General features: G+C 37.2%; 1 protein-coding gene across 4 annotated transcripts in view; it reads right to left on the bottom strand.

Annotated features, from left to right (window-relative positions):
- Positions 1 to 1,813: 1,813 nt before the first annotated feature.
- LMBR1 (limb development membrane protein 1) overlaps positions 1,814 to 23,712 on the bottom strand; it is a 61,299-nt gene continuing 39,400 nt past the window's right edge. For 3 of the 4 annotated variants that reach the window (XM_065731537.1, XM_065731538.1, XM_065731542.1), the window contains 12 exons: positions 23,032 to 23,158; positions 22,646 to 22,714; positions 20,206 to 20,270; positions 19,060 to 19,132; positions 13,854 to 13,934; positions 12,819 to 12,895; positions 12,532 to 12,609; positions 11,036 to 11,109; positions 10,722 to 10,812; positions 9,237 to 9,303; positions 4,856 to 5,017; positions 1,814 to 3,779 (listed from right to left, as the gene is read on the bottom strand). In XM_065731537.1, coding sequence (XP_065587609.1) covers positions 3,697 to 3,779; positions 4,856 to 5,017; positions 9,237 to 9,303; positions 10,722 to 10,812; positions 11,036 to 11,109; positions 12,532 to 12,609; positions 12,819 to 12,895; positions 13,854 to 13,934; positions 19,060 to 19,132; positions 20,206 to 20,270; positions 22,646 to 22,714; positions 23,032 to 23,158 — 1,047 coding nt within the window. In that variant the 3' untranslated portion in view covers positions 1,814 to 3,696. The remainder of the gene's footprint in view (positions 3,780 to 4,855; positions 5,018 to 9,236; positions 9,304 to 10,721; positions 10,813 to 11,035; positions 11,110 to 12,531; positions 12,610 to 12,818; positions 12,896 to 13,853; positions 13,935 to 19,059; positions 19,133 to 20,205; positions 20,271 to 22,645; positions 22,715 to 23,031; positions 23,159 to 23,712) is intronic. The other variant, XM_065731539.1, reaches the window with a different exon arrangement.

Below are 23,712 nucleotides of genomic sequence, written 5' to 3'. Positions count from 1 at the left end.
AAGAGGAGGACGAGAAGGTAGAATAATGTAGGCCATCCTTAAAACATTCAAAAAAGTCACATGGATTGAGAAGTTTTTGCTTTTTCCCTTATTCCCTTATATCAGATGGCAAATTTGTTACAAAAAGGGCCGGCTTGACTTTCCTATACATATGTGAGCTCAGCTGAGCTGCTACAGACACGGTTTAGGAGCAGGAGGCATGTGTCAGTTACATGGAGGAGAACATGTTCCTCTGTAGTGCATCTGTCCCACTCAGCACAGGGCTGCACAAGGTCCTTCCCCACACAGCTGCCCCCCATGTGGCACCCAAGGTGGTACTTTGGAACCAGACACAGAGAGCAACTTGTCAAATCCTTTAATTTCTATGACACTGTGAAGCAATCAACATGGGATAAGATAGTGGAGGAGCAGGGCCAAAGATGAACGTCACATTACAAACAGTAAACAAAGCTTCCTATGAATGCAAAAACTGTTACTGTACAGTAACCAATACTGCTATTTATCATCTTAAAGTGTTAAGTATTGACAGTGTGCTTTACACTTAGAAGAAATCTCACAATATTACAGCTCTGCCACTGCAACTAATATTGTGCTACCAACACAGAACAAAGCCAAGAAATGGCTGATCTAAAACACCTAATTTACATTAATTTTTTTGGTCTTGTGTGGTATCTAGTTGAAGATGGAAGCATTTATGTGCTTTTTGCCTCCTAAGAAGTGAGGCAGATGTTAATGTTACTAAGATCAGTTGTATATACCTTGAAGGTATAGACCACCTGACTCTACATGAGTCAAAATACTAGGAATGCATTGTCATATCCATTAATGAATTACCAGTTGCGTGTATTTCAGTGACCACATGCCTCTGTGAAAAGTATACAGTGACCTGTATCTTACACACAGGATACTTGAAAAGTACCACTATATCTGTAAGGAGTTCGGCATAAGCATGTCATTTTCAAGGCCAAACATATCACAATGCAGACAGTGTTACACTATAAACAGTTGGATTTTAAACAGAACACTATCAGTAACTGCACAGGGTAGTTCTGAATTTCTTATCCACCACGGAAACCACACAGCATCCTTATGCATCTGTCATATTTCAGTGTACAATATTATCCTACAGGCTTTAACCCACACATCTCTCTGACTACAGAGTCCAGAAGGGGTGGGAGCAGGCACGGCTGTAACATTCACTTTGGAAGAGTTTTCAAGTTTTGCCTGAACCTCGTGGGTTCATTGCCAGGAGCTGCCACTGCTAGGCTTAAGTGCCCAACTCATCTTCAGAAGTCACACACCCCTCAGAAGCCCATTGGTGGATAGGAACACCTTGGATCACTGACACTAGGACAAACCTCTCCAAGATGTTGTCTCCAACTACTGAGAGAAGTGTGAAAACCAAGACCTATGCTGGCACACCCTCCCTAGATTTATCCCTCAAATCCATTCATTAAAGACCATATTTACATAAACTGCCAAAGTTGCAACAGAAATACTTCAACAAAGCTATCTAGCTTCACACACAGCTCACCTGTCTCATTAAACCACTAGGACAACCCTGGTCACACTATCACTTACATGGACAAGTGGATACACTTCAGATGCTTTTAGTTAAAGTCACAAAACAAGGCTGCAAGCTCTGAGAATATCTGAGTCATGCCCCCAAAAAGAAAACTCCCTATGTTTCAACTGTAAATATTCTCAAATAACTTCTAATTATAGCTCCCTGTTTTTGACTGAGGAACCGACTCAGAAAACCTTTCTCACTAAAACATCAGCAGTAAACAACAGAAAGAGATGCTTGTAAATCTCAGTAAAGTCAAGCAATTTTACTTCAAGTCCTCCAAGACTCAGTACAACATATCAACAGTCAGTTTGATAAGCCTTGAATTTATACTAATCACACAAAAAGTAACTCCAGCATATTTGCTACAGCAGTATTTACACTACCCCAGTTCAAGTCAGAAAAGACAGCCTGCAAAGAAAATAAAAATAAAAATTCAGGTACCCTGCAGCTCCATTTTTAAAACTGGCTAGGAAAACAAAGAAAAAACCAACCCTCACATTCACATGCACACACACACACCTGTAAGTCTACAGCCCAGTGCAGCCATCTCAGGAGACATCACCAGAAGAAAAGCCCAACAGCTTCTGACACAGGATTTATCTCAGAACACGTTGGGGATTTGGTTGTCACAGCCTGATCACACTCAACACCTCAAACTACAGACAGACATACCCCAGTTTAATAGGAACCAGAACAACCAGGAACATTAACTGATTCACTACATATGGGGCACATACAGAAGCTGCCCCCATTTCAGTCTGTTTGAAGATTACCTGTAGCAGAGCAGCACAAAAATGCAACTGGAGTTTAAAAGCTGGGGTTTTGTTGGTGGGTGCTGATTTTGCCTCTTTTATATATTTTTTTACAATTACTGTTACTATAGACTGCTTATAGGACCCCTAAGGCAGCAGTGATGCTAAGAAAAATGACATTACCACTCACTGATTACACTCTGAATGTAAGGCCTCTGGGCAGTTAAACTGTAACATCACAGAAATTCATACCACCAAGCTTGAACACACAAGCTTTACTTACCAAACCACCTACACCATCTCAATAAGCTTAGAATTTAACTTATGGTATCTACACGTGTAGTCCTATATACATGTTTGTGTGTACATTAAAAACAGGCTAGTGAAAGATACCAGATTATGCCACTGAACAGAAATCCTCGTAAATACAGTATAAATCCAGAGAAATAATTTACTTCAAATTAAAGAAGATTGTAAAAAAGAAAAAGAAAAAAGAAAAACCCTGCAATTGCAGCCTCCTAAACCCACACTACTTGCATGGGTTACAAGTACTGCTTACACATAGGAGTTCATAGAGAATTTTACAGGGATGTACTTGGCAGGATGAGTGACCTCCACAGTACAACACTATTACAGAATTGTAAGAGCAGTGATACAGGGTTTACGCAGCATTCTGTGTTTTTTTCAAAGCACAGTAGGCTCAGATTTAACACTGAAGTTAATCTTCTTTGTGTGGCTCACTATTTAATAAGACATTTCCTGACTACCAGTAAAGCAACCTGGCCTTTACAGCTAGGAGCAGAGAGCTGAGAACACTAGCCTTCCTTCGTGCTATCAGCCAAGTGAGTCCAACGTGAACTGTGACCTCTACCAGTAACTTTCATCTGTAACATAACATTTTTAGTGGAACTGCTTATCTACTGTCAAGGATGCCTACTCCAAGTAGCTTACATTTCCAGTAAGGGTCATATTGGGCTTTCAAGTGCATCTTTTCTCTTTTCAAAACAAAGTCCCAAAGTTATTATTTGTAACTGTGTCTGCATAACACAGGAGGTACTGTGCATTCAAAGGGTAGCAGGTTTGTAACTGAAGATATGAGACTGTCAATAAAAAGAAATTAATTATTCTCCTCAGCTTCCAGTCTTCAAGGCACCTCCTGCATTAACTTACTGGGAAATAAACAAGCAGACCAAAAGTTAACTGGAAAGAGAAGAATCTGATACAGCAAAGTTCCTCAGAAGCACACAGCACTGAGAAATGAGACAAGACTGGACCCAGATTATCAACAAAAGAACAGTACAAGAAAGCTGATGAGATGACAGGAATGCCATGAGGTTGATGCTTTCAGCTTTGTTGATTGCAGGTGATTGTCAATCACAGTGTTTTCTGATGCCCATTTGCAGATGGCTTTGTCTCTGAGTCTCTTGGATTGTTTGACAGATGAAGTTTATCTAATCCTGCAAAACATTACGTAATAAGGAAAAAATGAGATTCCTCCAAATTCCATGCATAAAGCTATTCAGAAAAATACATACAAACTGAACACTGCTCCAACTAAGCACTTTCTCAAACCAACTATGCAACTTCTCTGAAACTATTTTAGCATAAGAATCAATGGACAGACTTACACACTCCTTTCCTAGTTACCTGTTTCCCTGGAGCATGAAAGTTTAACATGAGAAATGACATAACAGCTTCAGTTAGTCCTACAGAATCGGGCGTTTTGTAGCACTCTATTTAGTAGGAAGTGCTTGGTTTGTGTTCACCAAGTTCGCCAACTCTGGAAAGCAGTAGTCAGTGAAAACTAACACAAGTACCTTCTGGATACTACAAACTGAGTGCACATTTATAACCAAACACTAAAGTCTCACTGTTAGTCCATACCATTTAAGCAAATACTACAGTTGTAAAAAAACTTCATTAGTAGACATAAGATGCAGTAACAACTTCTTAGTACCTAATATTTTTCATACCTTTCTTTTATGGCCAGACTTATAAATTCTTAAACATGAAAGCATGGTTTGATCAAAATCCTGTTATTGGTTACAGGTCTTAGCCAGTTATTAAGATTCTGTACATTGTGTACAAGGACTTTGTAAATGTGAAGCACTTAAGAAAAGCATCAAAACAAAGAAGCTGAGATTTCCACTAAACTACTTTTAGTGAATTAATTAGCTGCTTTAAAAAACAAAAAAAAAAGCACATGAACGTTTATGTTTTGGAATGCAGAATCTGAAAGCAGCCCAATACAATACACCCAACAAGAGTTTAAGGATTAGTTGTCTCTGTCAGAGTAAAAGGACAGGAAGATTAAAATCTGTTACTTCTGCTTTCCAATTGCCAATAAGTGCCAAGCTCCCCCTAAGAAGCACTGTCAGCCACTCACACTTGGATACATATTCAGACTTTCACATGCTCAGGAGCAGCAAAGAACAAGTTCTACACTCTCACAACATGGAAAAATGGTAACACTACGAGGTGCCAATGCTAGAGAAATAAGAAGTACAGACTAAATTTCCAGTGCTGTCATTACCTAATGCCTTCAGGAGCTCTTCTCGCACAGCAGAAGTAAACTTTCTGACCAGACATAACGTTGTCATGATAGCAAAGAGCAAGTTGTAAGATAACACAATATAGAAGTTTCCCAGCCAGTTAAACCTTCCAAAGTCTCCGAGCAGATCAAATCGAGTAATTCCTGTTAAAATTGAATTTGAGACTCACATTAAAACCTTGATTACATTTTCAGTAAAATGCACAAGTTTCACCTGTGGAAGTGAAATATTTTCAGACAGCATACAGTAAGACATGGTTAAACACACAAGAAAATTCTAGAGTCACTTGCCTCTTTGACGACCATAAAACCAAGATGCTTGGCAAAATGTTTCCTTAGGCTTCCTAGCAAAACGTTTGAAAAATGAGAGCTCAAGTAACTCCTTACTCTAAATAAGAACTCTGCCTTTACAATTTTGATAAAGATAACTGGGGAAAGCCAGTTTTAGAATGAAAAATGCTCGAAATCTTAGTTTCTATGACATCTACTCCAGAAAAAATGATACAATGCATTGTGGACTTTCATTTTGAAAAACACAGGCAGTACAGGTTCCATGAGAACCACATCATCTTACAGTAAACACTGAGCCTTTGTATGTCTGTGTTTTTCAGAGCCTCTGCTTTTGAACCTGAAGTTTAAAGACCTCTTTCCAGTCACATTTTTTCTCCCAAGGCTATCTGCCTGTACCCCAGAGTATTTGCACAGAAGGAAAAGAGCATGGCTGAAAGATGGTGCTGACAGGTCACCTTCACAACTTCTTTTTACAAGGGTAGACAGTGATAGGACAAGGGGGAATGGTTTTAAGCTCAAGGAGGGAAGATTCAGATTGGATGTCAGGGGGAGTTTCTTTACACAGAGTGGTGAGGTGCTGGTACAGCTGCCCAGAGAGGCTGTGGATGCTCCATCCCTGGAGGTATCCAAGACCAGGTTGAATGGGGCCCTGGGCAGCCTGGTATAGTGCCAGATCTGGAGGTTGGTGGCCCTGCCTGTGGCAGGGGGGTTGGAATTTGATAATCCTTGTTAGTCCCTTCCAACCTAAGCTATTCTATGATTTTTATAATACACAAATAACGATTGTCTAGGATCAATGAGTTATTATATACCTAAAAACTCCTAACTCAGAAAATGCCATGGCAACATGCACACACAGCTGAGACTAACATTGTGAAGGAAGGCAAGCTGCCTTGTACATCAGAAAGCAGGCCTGGTTCTGCAGGTTCTGGAAGCATTTTCCATCATCTTAGCTTTGACAAGGTTGAAGCTCTTGAGAACTGCAACTTAACCAGTGATACTAAGTGAAGAGACAGAATAAGTCAGATACCTTCTTTCTTTCAAAGGTAAGCTTAGCACTTACGAACCTCACTGTGCCATAGTCCTGACACCCTCAAGACTCATCAAACATCCATCATATTAAAAGACAGATGCTTCTTGTATTCAGTCATTTAATTGGAAAAAAAAATTGAAATCAACTTTTGTGTTCAAGAGAAAGATGACAAAAGAAAATGAGAAAAGTTTGAAAGTATAAAGGGGGGAGTAAAAAAAAAATCAACCCGAAGTTGTTCAAAACAACAAAAGAGAGGCAAGTAGAAATAAGGCAATAGAAATAAAGCACAAGAAGGAACTGGCTGACTGAATAAGTGGTAAGCAGTAGAAAAATAACAGTTGTTTTCACACTTGAAGACAAACAGCGCCCTTAAGAACATTTCCAAAGAAGCAGAGTGTTTTACTCAGGCTGCAGAGCTACAGGAAAACTGAGAAAGTCAAAGTTGAATGTATAGACTTGAAACCCTCAAAGGAAAAGAAACAAAACAGGCAGAACATTGGGTGAATTTATCAGCACACAAAGGGGTTCAGAAGAATAGTTGGCAATGGTGGGGGAGTTACAAGGACAAACAAAAATGAAGCACAACACTTCTGTAACATAAGCTACACATTTTCCTCTTACAAATAGGAAAAAAAGTCACTGCTCATGAGAAAATCAGATAGCATCATTCTGTAGGCGTGTTGGGGAAAAGGTTAACAAGCTTTTGTGATTCCTCAGAAGCACAATATACACAGCCTGTAGGAAAAAAGTTCCCAAGACTGCAACTTGAAAAACTGCTGTAGTAGACACATCCATGAAAGTTCACAACAGTTTCCCAAATGATGCACTAAAGAACTGTTCACATTTAAAAATAAATCATATAAAAGACTGTTCAGGTTAAAAAAGAAACACTATTTGAAAATTATATTTGTAAATGAGTTTCATACCACTTCTTGCTCAGTCATTGCAAGCAAGATAAGAATTCTGGAAAAGCTTCAGTATTAGAAAATCCCATTTTGATCACAATTCCTTGTTTCTATATTTCTGTTTATTAAGTGCCCTGTTCTCCATTTGCCTCATAACATTCAACAACACAGTGCTAAAGGGAAACACTTTTCAAGCAGGACTACTAAGGCTGAAAAGCTCGGATAAAACTAGGTAAGCTTAATAAGAACTGCAGTGGAATAAGAAAGATTAGAGACATCTCATCCACATGAGCGTGCTATTTAACATTAAAAAGCTCTGGTATTTCCATCTTTAAAACTTGAAAAAAGGTCCATCCATGTTTCAGATAACTTCTGCTATTTTACCTTGCACATAACAATACTCTTCAGTGCTTTCTGTACAGTCCAGAAACTTGCTTATTTAATGATGTGAAAAGAAGATGGATCTGCTTAACATATTTCTTTCTTTTCACCTCTTCAGTCCCGCAGGGCAGTTGCATGTAGTGCAACACATGTTGATATTTTGCAAAGCACCGCATGACTCACTGTACTCTAACACACTCTATTAATCCTGTTTGGACAGCTGTGTCTGTGCATTTGTTAGCTGTGTGTTAATTGTTCCATCTTTTTTCTTCTTCTATTTATCTCTATGGCAAACTATTCAGGAATTTCATTTGTCGGGTTTTTTTTTTTTTTAAGTGAGTTTTATCATTAATCTGTTTCCTACGAGACAACAATGCACCCAGCATGGATACTTTCTTCCACAGAAACCATTTATTTATCAACCTCAAAGATCATTAACAATGATTAAAAAAAATTAATGCAGTAAGAAAGTAGGCACAATCCTAATGTCAAAATTCTACTTTAATACACTAATTTTTTGACATAGCATCTTCCTCAGTGCTAAAATTGTTGTACAATAGTCTTAAACTGGTGTATTCTAACAATGCATTAAATACCTGAATTATTCCTTTACATTTTTATCAATTTTTGCTACAGTTTTGTGTTTCTTTTTAAGATGTGAGCTCTAGAAAGTATATTTTAGGATTCAACATTCCCAAGTGCATTACACCACAGTCACTCAGCTGTTAATCATGTTAAGTTTATTTTTGTTCAAGAAATTATTTAGTAAGTAGCACTAATCTGTAGATATAAACCACAAAAATTTACAGTATAACTTAATGGAAAACACTAGCTACTCTTGATTTGAATGTATTCTGGTTGGAAATAATTGGCCACAGAACTGCTGTTGAGTATGAGTTGCAGCTCTGTGGACCTAAGCTTTAACTCAAACTTAAGACATACAGTCTGAGATAATGGTTTTTTGTTCAATACTGCCAATTAAATTCACTTTAGCTGCAAGTATCTTCCACTAATTAAACATCTACTTTTACATACTTTGTAATAGCTTTGCAATCTAACTTGAAGAATTCAACCCGAAGAACTCAACCTGAAGAACAACAAATTTAACCAAACTAAGATACAAAACATCTTGAACATCTGTTCTTTTCAATTGCTGCATTGCTTATTTTGAATGCTGCTGCTGCTTTTTAACAGAAAACATCAGAATTGCTTCAACTCTGCAATGTTAGATTCAAATGGTTTGTATTTTAGAACTGAAGGAATGCAAAGTGCAAGCAGACTTCATGGAAAATGATCATGGTTATCACAGTGCCAATTAGAATTAATCAACAAAGACTCATTACATTTTTTTAGAAGGCATTTCCACTTAACATTACTTCATTTTACATTTGAAACCTCCAAATCTATTCTCTCCATAAAAACAAAGCACTTAATTTGACAGTGAACATGAAACTATTTTATACTGCCCTGTATGTACAGTGCATTCTTCCCAACATCTCATTTTGTTTTAAAATCTGACCTGCTTTTTTAAAAGTGCTCTCTAGAAAATGCTTTGTGTTGCTGTTTTTTTTGTTAAATGCACGTTCTTCAGTATAATAAACAGCACATGTTACAGAAAGGGTCCCAAACACAGACAACACCATGGGACTTGCAACTATAGGTCTTGTTTTTCAGTTGTTTCTTTGCTTTAAACCAAATATTAAGTGCCCTTTAATCTAATATTCTGTATTACAATATTCTACAATTCACTTACCCAGTGTCCTTGACATCACTGGCAAAGCAGAGCTCAGCACCAAGATTGAGACACAGTTTCCAATTATCTGTTTGAAAATGTCAGATAGCATTGAAATTATAAATAGAATTCTTGAAGGGGAAAAAAAAAGTTTGATGAAGATGAAGGAAAGATAATTCCATAAAATACTATTCAAACTGAACCCTAAGAATTTAATAACCAGTTCGTAGTCTTGATTACTTCTGTCACACCTCTCCACATGGTGTTACACGACTGATCATCCAAGAGTTTAAAAAATCAAATATGTATTCATTTATTTTTAATCAAAGTGTTAAATATGTACAGACTCAAAGCTAGTATGCTGCAAAGCATCAACCAGTTAATTCCTGCAAACTTTTTAGAAAAGAACCATCCCATGAGCTTAACTAGACGATTGATACATCAGCTTAAGCTTTGTATGTAACTGCTTGCAGGATTAGCATTATTTAAGAAAAATTACAACAAAGAGTTTCCTTTCACTTGAATGCCTGTTGACCACTTTAAATAGTATGAAAAAAATCACAGCTGTTAGATTTTGCTCCAGTTTTTGTAAAGCTTTTTATAAAGAGTAATTGAAATTTCTTTCTCTCAGGAAAGATCGCTTCCTTCAGCCCTAATTCCATCAGAATTCAAAAGAAAAAATTCTAAACTTCTTAAAAGAGGATAGATACACGTCTCACTATTTATTTCTATACTATTTTTTGTGTACTGTAAACAAATTATACAAAGCATTAAGAGTATTCCAGCTCCCTTATAATCTATCATACCCACTCCACATTTACCTACTTTTCCACTTCCAATAATTTATGTTAAAAATGTTTTTATCCAATACATTTTCTTCACAGTGAAACACACTGAACGTATATCTAAATTCAACATCTGTTCCTTGGTTACTGATCACCTCTCCTTGTCAGCTGTGGGAATATTTTGCCACAAAAAATAAACATGTTCCTCAGCATTAGGTAACTGCATTTGTTGTTCTCAAGCCGGTCCTAATTGCAGAAAGTCAAATTAGCCTCAAACTCTAAAGCATTACTTAATAGTACTCCTTAGTCTTAGTTTAATTATTCAAATTTGAATTACACTGTCTGTACTACTTCTAGCAACCAAGTTCTTCAGATTTCAAACGAGCTCCCTGAAGTACAGTTAGCACAATCCAAGTTACTCATTAGCAATACATTTCCTTTGAAAAAAGTTCTTTCACCAGCTTTTCTATAGCTAGTTAACAAGCTCTGCTATTCCCAGCTTTTTACAAGTGAATGGATGCCATCCAAACTAAACAGAGCACATCCTTTTTCCCACTCATTCAGCATTTTGAAAATCTTCCAGTTTGTGTTTACGCAGCTTACAAACAAATACTGATCGCTGCAAAAGAGCCATTTGGGGCAATTACTAACTGAAAGAGTCAGCTTGTCTTGGGTGGAAAGAGCGAGGAGGAGACTATCACCACCACAGACTTTACCTTACCTTTGTCATAGTTGTATCATCCTTCCTGGGAATGAAATTTTCAAAAAACCGGAGACTGTAGAAGCCCACAACAGAGGATACCATGAGATAGCTGTGAGAATCAAGGAAAAAGGAACCTCCAAAGAATGCAAGTTTCATTCAAGTCTCCTAAAAGTCTTAAGAACCAGAGAAAAAAAGAAAACAAAAACATTTCAAGTGCTTCAGAAGGACTGACCTATCTCTTTCTTCTTTCTAAGCATCTTAGTAAATTACCAGTGTCCCAGAAAACTAGACAGAATACTTGTTAACAGACAGAATTCTTCGAGAAAGGATACAAAATCAAAATGATTTCAAGCGCTGCTCCCACAAAACCAAAGGTGGATAGGGACGCATTTCCTATTCCAGGTCCCTAGGAGAAACATACTTTGCATTAGTTAATAACATACATACAACATACATGCAGTTAACTCGTACATCTCAGATGAAACAAAGCTTTTTCTTAATTATTTAAGGATCATTCTGATGTTCTAACCTGCAAGTCTCACATCCCTTGCAACTGTATCATCCAGCTTTCAAGCCTGAGTGAAGTGTATTAAGTCTGAAGTTATAAAGTTAGTGAAATTCATGCACACTGCACCTACCCACCATGTTGGGGGCAAGCTCCAGAATCTGAAATACATCTCAACACAATGCAAAAGACAGCAGGCAACAAACTAAATAGCTCTTAGAGCTCTGCAAGAGCTACAGGTAGGTGATACAGGTTGGCTTGCTTAGCAATACGGATTAGTACATATAATTTAAGAACCAATATATTAGTTTAGCAAAAGGAATCCACAAGTTATAGCTTTAAAACTTTCTATTTCACCTTTAGTAGGTGAACAGTCTTGTTTTTCCTCAGTAATTTTGTACTGAGGACATAATACTTTTATCTTCTGCCTCGACATTGCCTCACAAGAAGTACTGGATTCACAATAGAGTACTTTTATCTTTTGCTTCAAAACGTGCAAGGACATTTTCCTCGGGTTCCACATACACTGCTTTTAAAAAATGGCTCACTATGGCCTATAAAGCAACTGAAATCTTCCAAACTGAGGAAAAAGTGAATGAAAGTGAGTCAAAGGTTTCAGCGATGAAGCTGATGGTGAAAAACAGGGGAGAAGTAGCTGGGCACTCGACCACCCTAACTATCAATGAGCATGCCTGAAGGGACATTAGCACATACTCATGAGTCCTTAAAAAAGAATAAACGTGTATGCCAATGTACTGCGTATGTAAGTCTTAAGTGTATAAATGTAGAACCTGAACTCTGAGCATACTTGCTTGTCAAGTCACCCATCGGTAGAGTCTTCTTCCCGGAGTTTGGGTAACACGGAAAGCATTACCAATTCAATAAACCACCACCCTCACAATTACAAGGACTACTACTCAATGTGCTATTCTTTACTTTCTTGAAGTTTTTTTGTCTGTTTACCACAAAAGAGGAAAAAAAAAATAAATCACGTTTTGAAAGAGAAACGTGATGACAAGGCTTTTTTAATAATGTTTTATAATGGTTTTTTTACAACTTTTTTTCCTTAAACTGAAGATTTCTAGACAGTATAAAAGTAGACCATGCAAGAAAAATACAAAACTCCACATCAGTTATTCACTTGACTGAATCATTTTGCCTCAGTGAGTTCTTAATAAAACCACACCACTTCACAATAACACAACATGTAATAAATGCTTCAGCAGGACTGAAAACCAGGAGTTGAGTTCTAACTTCCACTTTCGTAAGGTCTCCACAGCATTACCAAGACAATATAAATCACAAAAGAACAGTTTACTTTACCCCAGATCCTTTTGGCATTGCAGTCTCATCAACCAACAGGTAAAGAATGTTGAAAGCAACTAATAGGACTGAGATGGACTATGAAGAAGCAGAAACAGTAATTAGAAGCATTCCACATCTGAACAATGAATTTACCAGAATTCATAACACTAAGTTTTTTCAAACTGATCAGGAAGAATAACAAGTTTATTGGTTAAAGACATCACCCAGAATTTTTAAAACAATATCCCCAAATGACTGAAGAATTCTTCATACTTCTTCCTTTGAAAAAAAAACCAAATTCTTACTGTTTCAATCAGTAGTAATATCATAACAGCTGGATATACTAAATTCCTTTCCCAAGCAGAAGCTTTTTTCCGACGTTCTGTTCAGAAGAGAAACACAGAAACATATTACCATCAATGAGCTTGGGGTAAAACAAGGGAATTATTTAGGGTTCAATATACTCTTGCATGTAGATAAAGAAATCTTGAACTGACACCAACCATAATATCCACTCTGAAGAGAGGTAGAAAGTAATGCCCAAAAAATTAAGCCTCCTCTGAGAAAAGTTAGAAAAATTTGCTTCTGTACTGCCCCCTTTCTTGTTTAACGGAGTGCTTCCACCAAAACATTCTTTTCCCCTGGCATGCAGCAGTTTTGCAGAGGTTAAACTATAATGAATTTAAAAATATTTTGTTTACTCAGTTCATAAAGTCTTCTAGATAATGGTGCTATATTCCAGACCCAGCTTCTATAAGGTAAAGTTACACTGAATACTGAGATAAATAATAGGGGGCAGAACTGTACGTATATTTTAGTATGAACTCAAGGTTAAGAAGGGAATTTAAATAAACTTTCTTCTTTTATCACAAAAATGACAAAACAGGAGACTAGCACACTTTAGACATACTGAGATTCGATACAACCAAAAAGAAAAGCCAACAGCTTCTTACTGCAGTCTCACCTTTGCACACTGATAAACGTAAAGCACTGCAAGCCAGTGAATAAGTAGGGAGATTCCTACTGGATGGCTGCCAAACAATCACAAATGTCACAATATATGAGAAGATTGTGCTACTGATCTCCATGCCAGGATGCCAAATATTACAACTTCTTCATAACTGTGTTAAAATGAAGATCCAAATCAGACCCTTTGTTTGGCAGAGACAATGGTTCCATGCAAAACAGTTCTAGAACTGGCAACAGTTTGAAAGGACTGCAAATGCACTTATTTAGTTAGAAATAATTGGAATTAATCAAGTGACCATTGCAAACCGAACACAGTATCTTAAAGTCACTTAAACTGCAATCCACGTGAAACACCATGAAAAGCATATTACCTAGATTTGTTTTCTTGCACTTCACTTTTTCAAGCTCCCGTTCCAGCTCTACTGTCTGGTTTTCCACCGTGGAAGACATCCCTTTTAAAACACAAGATATTATTTTGTTTTGGACGGTATCAGATACAGTACTGCAAGACATAGTGTGAAAATTAAGATTTAGGAGACATCACATAAACACCTGTAGGTTCAAGCATCTACTACTTTTCAAAAACCACTAAAATGGTGTGGTAGCCCAACACAGAACGGCTTGTATGCCTCATTCTTTTGCCTCTATATGTCTACCATAACCAGAAGCAAAGAACATCTGGATGCCCTTCAAGAGCATTATTATTTAGCAATTTAAAGACAAAACGCACTTCTTCCCCCAAATTAAGCAAGATGGTGACTGAACCTCCAGTTTCAAATTCTACCTCTCCTTCCCTTTTCTTAGCCTTTTATACTATGCCTTATCAGCCTCCCTACTGGTGCAGTTTCTTCTGCCCTTATCTCCATTTTACCACTAGCTAATTGTAGTCAGCCTCTCTGTGCTGTACAGTTCCCAACAACCACAGTTCAATCTTCCTCACAGCCACCCATGAGATTCCATTCTCTCATACTCCCCTTTAGTTTATAGCATATACATGTTGCTAATAACAAGCTCCTCAAACTCTTTCCTCTATAGCAGCTGAAAACTGGCAACTGTACCAGTTTTTTCTGCCTAGCTCATCTTCTGCCTAGGAGTTCCTCATAAAGTCTTCCTTCTCTCCCCCCAGCAGATCTAGGGAAGCCAGCCCACCTTCCTTCTCCATTTTTTTCAACCTCTGATTCTCCTTCATCCAACCAAGCTTTCCAGTGCAAACACACTCAGGTTTCTACCCTTGACTCCAGTTGTTGGCCATTCCCTACATTTGGCATCACCTCTGATTGCAGGCTAATGTGCAATAGCACAATATTTCAGTTGTTTTTTTTAATGCTAATAAGTTTATTTGGGGCTAATAGTCTCACAGCATGAACAGGCTTTTATCACATATCTTGATCAGTCACCTACAAAAAAATAGCACTTAGGTTGCTGGCAAGCTAACACTACTTCATGGTCCAGTTTCATTGCTTCCTTTTGTTTTCTTGTCTGTTGATCAATCTAACAATTTCAGAACAAGGTAAGAATTTCTTCATCCCCTATCCTTCCTATTCTTGTTGCAGCATTCTTCAGCATGAGGTTTTATGTGAAAATTAAGATAAGAAAGCACATTTCCTCAATATTTTTTTGGTGAAACATTTACTCTCAGTACGAATTTTCTAACACAAAAATTTTAAGCATAAAAATCTTTCAGTAATTCATTTCTGAAATGTTTCACTGCGTGTTTCTTCCACACATTCTTGCATGTAACACGTCTTTTGTGTTACATTAAGATTTATCTTTCATATTATCATATCACAGATATAACATGTATATTTACATTCGCTTTGAATCTATAAAGATTTCAAATCCCAGAACTAACCACAAACATGTACAAATACTGTTTAGTTCTACCAATTTTCATTCACTTGAACTGAAGTGCCTGCAATGGTCATTATTTAAAATACACATTGAGAAATGAAACTAAGTCATCAAAATATGGTAGGTTGGTTTGGTTTTCTGGTTGTTTTTTGTTTTTAATAACAAACGTTGTTCTGCATGTTTGTTTTATTTTTTATACAAGTCTCATTATCATTTTAAAAATAAGCTGATGCTTTCCCTCCTCGTAAAACAGCTGTTTTATGGAACAAGTAATTACTGTAAGATGAATTAAGAACACAGCTTTGGAGCTCAGTGGAAAAAGACTCCAGAACGTTAATGGAAGCAGTTAAAATAAGAAAATTTAAGTTAGCATCTGTCATTTTCTTCTCCATAACAGACTTACTGGACTCCAGGGAAAATCTTTATTTGAGGTATGTGCAGTTTTTGTTCCTTCCAATGTAAGAATTCAGAACTCAAGACTGATGTTCATGGGAGTCTTTCCAACAAAGTCAGCATAATCAAATGAGATCTCTAATGAGACACTTTCACACTAATTCTGAATCATATCTAAGTGCTGCTGTGGTTCCTCCTTAAAAGTGGTAGCAAACAGGTTGCTATACAAAAGGGTATTTCATGAGCAGGGAAGGTGAAGTTTCAAAAGAGTGTTTGAAAAGGATGCAGCTAAATTCTTAAAAGCTCTATACCATTAGCTTTATTTCAAACATGCACAAAGTTCAATGTCAGCGCTGTCTAGCCAATAAATCAAATTGGTAGACGAGACTTGTTTGGACTAGCAATGAAAAGTTAGAAGGGATTCTCCAAGAAAGCCACAAAGCAGCTCATTTAAGGTCAATTTAACGGTATTATTCTGTTTTTCTTCCAGCCCCGACATAAGATTTCAGTACCTCAAAGGAAATTGTAAGAGTATCTATTTGCATTCCCCCTAGGTGATTGGCAGTTCAACACCAATTAGTTCAAAATTACACTGTTACTAGCGTGCAATAAAAACAACACCTTTCATCTTTCTTACATAAGTAAGGATACCTTCAGAGCCAATAACTTTGATCAAGTAAGTATTTTTGATCCTACCCCACCCGTCTCTTGGATTCAGGAAAACTAATAGCCAAAGGCAACTTTTTTCTTTTAATATAAAAAAGTCCCACCTTTATTCTTCAACTGTAGGAGTGATGTGGGTACTGAAATATAATACACTGGAAACAAACATTTTCCCAAATCCCAGTATCTCTTGAACAGATAAAAATACTAGGGTAGATAACGCAATCAAACCTCCCCCCTCCCTCCTCCAATTTTCATTTCTCCACTGGAGAAGGGAGAAAATTAGTCTTCACAATGAATACAAGCAGTTTTCCAGATAGATGTGTTCAAATAAGAGAAGATTTACATAAAATGTTATCAATTACACCACAGCCACAATAGTTATATCTACACAAAGAAATAAGGGCACAGCTCACAGAGCCAAACTCTTCCTCAATAGCCATTTTACCCAGCCAACCCTGTGGGAACAGTGATTCATGCTAACCCCTGACTACGTCCAGGCATTGTCTGAGGAAGCATTAATTAGGACTGGCCACAGCAATGCTAGGTGTGAAAGCAATTATTCCACCATGAAATAATCAGCACTGATAACCACCAAGTAGTGCTTAAGGCTGTGAGGAAAGGCCGAGAGATCTGGGGCTGTTCAGTTAGGAGATGGGTGAGGAGGGATCTTATCAACGCTTACAAATATCTAACAGGCACAGGGAAAGCAGATGAGTCAGGCTCTTTTCAGTGGTGCCCAGTGCCAGAACCAGTAGCAAATAGGTACAGACTGGAACACAGGAAGTTCTATAGGGAACCTGCTTTACCAAGGGCCTGAACTAGATGATCTCCTGAGGTCTCTCCCAACACCTACGGTTCTGTGATCCTATGAAAAATTGAATCTATTTTTCTGGTATGTGTGAACCTTAGAAAGGCTTCTGGCAGACAGGATGAAACTTTCCAACCTTGCCACATAAATGAGAACTGTACTTAATTACTCACAAAAATCTTGCAGAATGCATTGTGCACTTAACATCCATCTCTACCCCACACAGTATTTAGAAGTTAAGATTTTATCTGCTTTTTAGCTTAAGTCCACTATTTTTCTCACTATTTTGTATACTAACGTGTACATGCTTTCAAGCATTCCCAGGAGACAGCAGTATCAACATCATTCCCTCAGCATGTGAAGCAGAAGAATTCAGTCCCCTCTACTAAAAATTAAGCTCCATGTCATTCATCTCTTGAGCTTAAAATACAAGTGAATTACAGTTCTACTTTTTTGATAAATTGTTTAGAATTCAGCAGAAAGATTCAATCTTTCTGCCATCACGGGTGACTTCCTTAACTACAAGTCCAAAATGCAGATCCAATTAAGATTCCCAGTAGGACCATCTCAGAAGTGATTGCAATAGACCACAATCATCTAAATTACATTCTCATCCTCAATGGTGAAAACCACTCTGCACCACTTCTAACAGATACTTGAATCAACTATTTGTTCATTTTTCACAGTATTGCTTTTTCTCATCCATAAGCACCATCACCATGACAACATAAAATATTCAGTAACAAATACTTTACAGGTGCTAGCCAACATCAAACAAAATTATAATTATCCCATCATAGCTTCAAAGATATTCACTCCATGTGTATGTTTGTATGTATATGCATATATATGCATACATACCTGTCAGGATAAAAGCCTGTAACTTCCAAAGCAGCAAATGCTACTACCCTTAAATTGAAATGATGCCTGGTTACTCCTCCACCAATTTTGAATGTTGGAATCTACTGTTATCAAAGATCCCTTCCTGATCAACTTTTACCAGAGACTTATAGAGAATTGAAAGAAGAAAAGATTGAGGTATGAGTGAAGAGTAAAAGAGAAAGGCAGGAAATTAAGAAAATTAAAGCTAAAATAAGTCACATCTTCCAGAGAAGACAACAACAGATGAAAGCCATGACATGAAAAATCTGTTTTTTCCAAACTGAAACAACTGCATAAATTGTGGCATTTTCCATAACTGGCAACCACTATGCTGCAGTATTCTTTATCTCAGAAGCTAAAGTTTCACATTGCTTTTAAAATAGTTTGAAGTATGAACACTTTGTCAAGAATGGCAGAACTGTAATACTAGCATGAAAAAGCCCAAAACATGTATATAATTTATTCTGTTATTATTCATTAACGGTTCCATAGCAACAATTAAACTAACCATATATCTTCTAGAATATAATGAACTGCTATGACACTTAGAATCTAAGCTAACAATTCACCAAACAATTGAAACAAAAAAAAAATCCTGCAAATAAACAGAACTCAAAGTGCAGAACATTAAGCCTTCTGCTAGCAGAGTAAGTTACTGCTCTTTGGGCAGGGATAAAGTACAATCGTTTACCAATCCAGATTATTTTTACAGCAAGGGTGGTGGGTTTGTTCAACTCCTATTTCATGTCTCATTCAGAATTAACATATTAGAACTGATGAATATGTTACAAACAAACAAAACACACACAAGCCAATCTTGAACATAGTAAGCAATGAATTGTAAGCTAATAGTTTAATACTAAGATCCCAAACTATTTTGATAGAGGGGCCTATTTAACATTAAGATCAATACCCATAACTAGGAGCACTGTATTCTTCTAAATACTGCATTTGAAGCAGCAGCAGAACAAGCATACCATTAAGCTTCCTCTGAATTGCTTCTTCCTCTAAAGTGATGATATACATCTGCTCATCTAGGTCCTCAAGAATCTGTTTGGAAACAGAAACAGGAATTGACAGTACCAACAGAAAGAATCACCTTTTTGACTAACTTGTTCCAGTAACCTTTATTTTGAATATATATTCTACAACTTGAAAATATAAATACACAAATGAACTCCGTAAGAGGTTATTCCATTCTGTTACAGATCTGATCCTTTGCTGCAAGTCTTTATTTCAGGTTAAGACTCACGTTTAATCTCAGCCTAAGGACATTAGAGGAATGGGACATTACATATACATATATATAACACTCTATACTGAAATGGGGAGAAAATAAGCAACCTATTGACTTTCACATTCAATTTGATTAAAAAATTCTGCAGATCTTGAAAAAGCAAATTAAAAGAATTTCTTGTAAACCAGATTTTCAAGCAAATAAATTGTTACTGTATTTTGCTTCTAGCTTCCAAGAAGCCTATCTAACATCATGCACTTCGAATTTAAAGCTTACAAGCAGTAAAATGGATGTATACATTTTCTTTCTTGCCCTGACCAATGAAAAGGAATGCAAGATCTAAACACACCAAAAATTTGGTAAATACAAACTAGGAAATGTAACAGTAAGGTCACTAGAGCATCTGCCCATGGCACAAATTTTCCCATTTCCTCACATCATTCAGTACAACTATAATATAGCATCTACATTTTAGATTTTCTCACAGTTCCTAGCTACCTCCAAGCAAAGTCAATTTCTCTCAGTTAAGTGTATCCCCAGGTATCTCTCTGATCTTGTATCCTTACCTCCTGAGCTCAGAACAAGAACACACCTTTCAGGCACTTGCAAAACAGACAGTTGGCAATGCTGGCAATTAATATTAGCACTGGCAGCATTAATATTAACACCAGAGGAAGTCTACACTATTTAAAAAAGCTTTTTGAGAAAAGAGATTCTTGTGCTAAAAGAAAAAAATGTAAACAAGTATATTGGTAATGACTACAGGAACACAGATAAACTGAAGAGAGAATTATACAGCAGTACAACCATTCTGCAGGAAAACACTGAAATGCCTCTGTACCTTCTCCCAGATAAGAACATAGGGGCAGATTTGTGTAACACTTACTGTTGGCTTCACCAGCAACTGACCCATTACTGTAAACATCCGTGAAAGTCCCACTGGTGTGCATACTGCAGAGGAAGGAACATTATGTAAAACAATCATTTGTACATCAAAATCTTTGCATGTTCCGCATCAAATATGTGAAAGTCCACACACAGCCACATACGGTTTTCAAAATAATGGAGAGATCTCCAGACTAAACTCAGGGCTTCAAAACTTTTTGGTATTATATCAATTTTGAACAAGACAAACATCTCTCCTTCAAGGGCACAACTGATTTTGTCATCATGGATAACCTATATAATGCGACATCTTAAACTTGTTCACAGGATTATTCACTCAAGGCATGTGACACCAGAGGCCATGCCTATTCTAGTGAAATCAGCAGCACCAGAAAACACACCTAGGTGCTCAGGCTAGACTGTATACAGAAGTAAATTCTTGTAACTATCCCCTGCCATGAGTTTGCCCTGAGCCAGTTTGTATTTTCCCAAGCAATTCCCAGGTGTAGTTGTGGAGCACATGCAGTCCAGGAACCATTATGCTGGGGCAATAAGCCCACAGTCACCTTCTAGAAAATGCAACAACATACATGTGGATGGAATGACACAGTGGTCACAGTGCTGGTGAACATCTCAGACATTCCATCTGCTCTCAGAGACACAGTTGTAAGGTCAAAAGATCACAAAGATGTAAGTTACACTGCAACTTCAGTTGGCAGTAGGCTCAGCTGTAAGATTTTAAGCTCTCCTTCCTAAGAAATTTTTCTTTTTTGACAGAAGCCTGTGACAGCCTCTGGATATGGAGAATGTATGTTTATGAGAGAAAGGCTTGATCTGACTTCTATTCTATTAATTTTTTATTATCAAGTATAAAGGAAGACTAGCCCTCAAATACTGAAGGGTGAAAGTGATGGAAGGGACTTGTATATCCACATTCATGCAGTTACATTTATAGTTTATCATAAATGTTGTTCAAAAAGTAAACGCAACACATGATATAATGAAGATTACCTTTGTTTTAATTAACTAGTGCAACACTACAACTACTACATATAACAGAAAAAAAGCAGCATTCACAACAGCTAACTTAAGCTAGTTTTCCTTGCCTAAAGAGAGAGCCTGCAGACAAAGGAGAAAAGAGAAAACCAGCACTGCTTCAAATCAACCCAGCAGTAAGTCTATCATTTCCTTACTGGTACACTGCTTCACTGATTAGGCCACATGAAGTTCTAATGAAGCCCTACCCCAGCATCTACCACGTTCCAACTACTGAAAGTTGTCCTTTCTGTTGTACATATAACAGCTTGGAGGGCCGTAACCAACTGAAGTGACTTGGTTACATAAATTAGAAATAACTTCCCCCCCCAAAAAAAGCATTTAATCCCAATTATTCTCATAAGTATTCCCAGAACACAAGCTGTGTTTTCAGGTTCACTAAAACAAACTGCAAGACACACGTAGGAAGTCTTGTAATCCAAGTTTCCCATTGAAAGATTTAGTCTCAAGCATCTTAAACGTTCATAAGAGTCAGAATCACTTTCTGTTATTGTTATTCCCCCCCCCCCTTCACTCCCCATTCCTTAATGTGAGAATAAGAATCCCCACATACAAAGCATATAAGGAGACCCACTCAGCTCTCTAAGCAACACCTTTCCTAGGCTGGCCTGCTTGGTTAAGTAAATGTCTCAAACTGCCAATCCCTACCTCTCCATAAGGGCAGCTCTGTAAATGTTAACCGTCAACCTTTCAAAACCAGAGAACAGATGAAATGACAATTTATAGCAAGGGAGATGTTCTGGCCCTCCCCATTCTCTCAATTTCATTTTATTTTAAAGAAATAACACGTGGGCAGTGGAGATGAAAAGAGCTCTGAAACAAAGTCCAAGTGTGGAGCATCTTGTCATCCTTCTTATTCCCCTAAGCAGGGATGATGGAACTCTGGCTGGGACTAGTTAGAATAAGATAGGTTTTCAACTGTGCTTGTTTTGTCTGGAGGTCTGCTATACAAGTGCACACTGGCCTGACACCAATTCTGGATTAACTGTATTACGTTCAACTTTTGCCTTTACTAGAATATTTTCAATTAAAAACAGGAAGAGGATAGTTTACTGAACAACAGGGCAAACTAAGTGCTCAGACTTCACTCTGCACTGGTGATGCCTTGCAGACATTTCATGTAAGAACTGTGTTTTCATACGCAGAATGAGAATCCCTCCCTTTCGAACATCTGCTGTAAGAAATTACAACTGCAGGTGGAGTTGCAAAGTGTCTCAGTCTGAAAATAACACTGCATTTATTTACAACTTCAGAACTATAAAGTATCAAACATATCAAAATTAAAACTTATAAAAATATACAATTTTTGCATTGATTTTTCACAAAAAAATGTCAGTCTTTAAAAAAAATTACACTTTTGAGAAAAAAATCAGATAGATACTTACATAGAAGTAACAAGCATCCCATCAGTGATATACAGGAATATAAATATGGGAGGTAGAATTCCCAGAGGTCTGCAAAGGACACATTAGGCACAGCCTTAGCTTATCACAAATAGGCTACTTATGTCATAAATACAGTTGAATTAACTCACTAGTTTTTAACAGGCATGTACAAACATCTTGTCCACACAAACATGTAATGTATCAGCATACTGATTTAATGAACTTATTGAAAGGGAAATAAAAGCTACTGACTGATTTAATACTTCTCCTCAACCTGTGCAATAGTCACACAGCATTTACTAGAAATAAATTTAATTGAAAACATTTGTGTATAGAATTAAAACTAGTGCAAAGGAGTCGATTGTTTGTTCTTCAGAATCCCATACCGTACAAAGACTCCATACTGGCAGCATCATTGTCTATGAGAGCTGAAGCCACCCATACGATTCCAAGGATAAGCAGTGCAAGAAGTATGAGCATTACAAGGGTCTCCAGAATGCGTGCTCTGATCCCCTGCAGGCAGAAGAAGGGGAAGTGAGAACAGCCAGAGACTTTCAGACATTTTCAAACGAAAGAAAAATACAAATAAACAGGAGTTTCTTATTCCTAGATATACACCTGTATTTTATCATGCAGACAAAAAGATAACATGTAATGTGCTTTTAAAATACAGACTTTCGTGTGCAAAAAAAAGGAAGTACTTATGGCTTTATAATGCCTGGGTTGCATTTTTCCCCTTAAAACCATAGAAAACTGCTTTAAATTGCATATGCCTTACAGTTCTCATTAATCTCATTATTTCATAAAATATTCTTTTTACCGTATGATTTTGTCTGAGCATTTTTAAAAGATGGATTACTTTTCTAATACTTTCTGCAAAGAAAGTGGATTAGCAAATTTTTATCTATGATTCCAATCAAGGGAATGGAAAGCCAATTATGGCAAACAGCCCAGCAAGCATTAAACCTCGCGTAGGTACAACACACCAATTTAGCTAAAATACATTCTTCAACTGAAATTGCTTCTGCCCCATTCCTCACAGTCTGCAGAGCCCTCCAGCGCACACT

Source organism: Cyrtonyx montezumae, unplaced genomic scaffold (genome assembly GCF_038088225.1).
Source record: "Cyrtonyx montezumae isolate F1298 unplaced genomic scaffold, pur_monq_1.0 scaffold_14, whole genome shotgun sequence".
Classification (NCBI taxonomy): domain Eukaryota; kingdom Metazoa; phylum Chordata; class Aves; order Galliformes; family Odontophoridae; genus Cyrtonyx; species Cyrtonyx montezumae.
The sequence above is the reverse complement of the archived record's forward strand: the minus strand, read 5'-3'. Positions and strand labels throughout refer to the sequence as shown.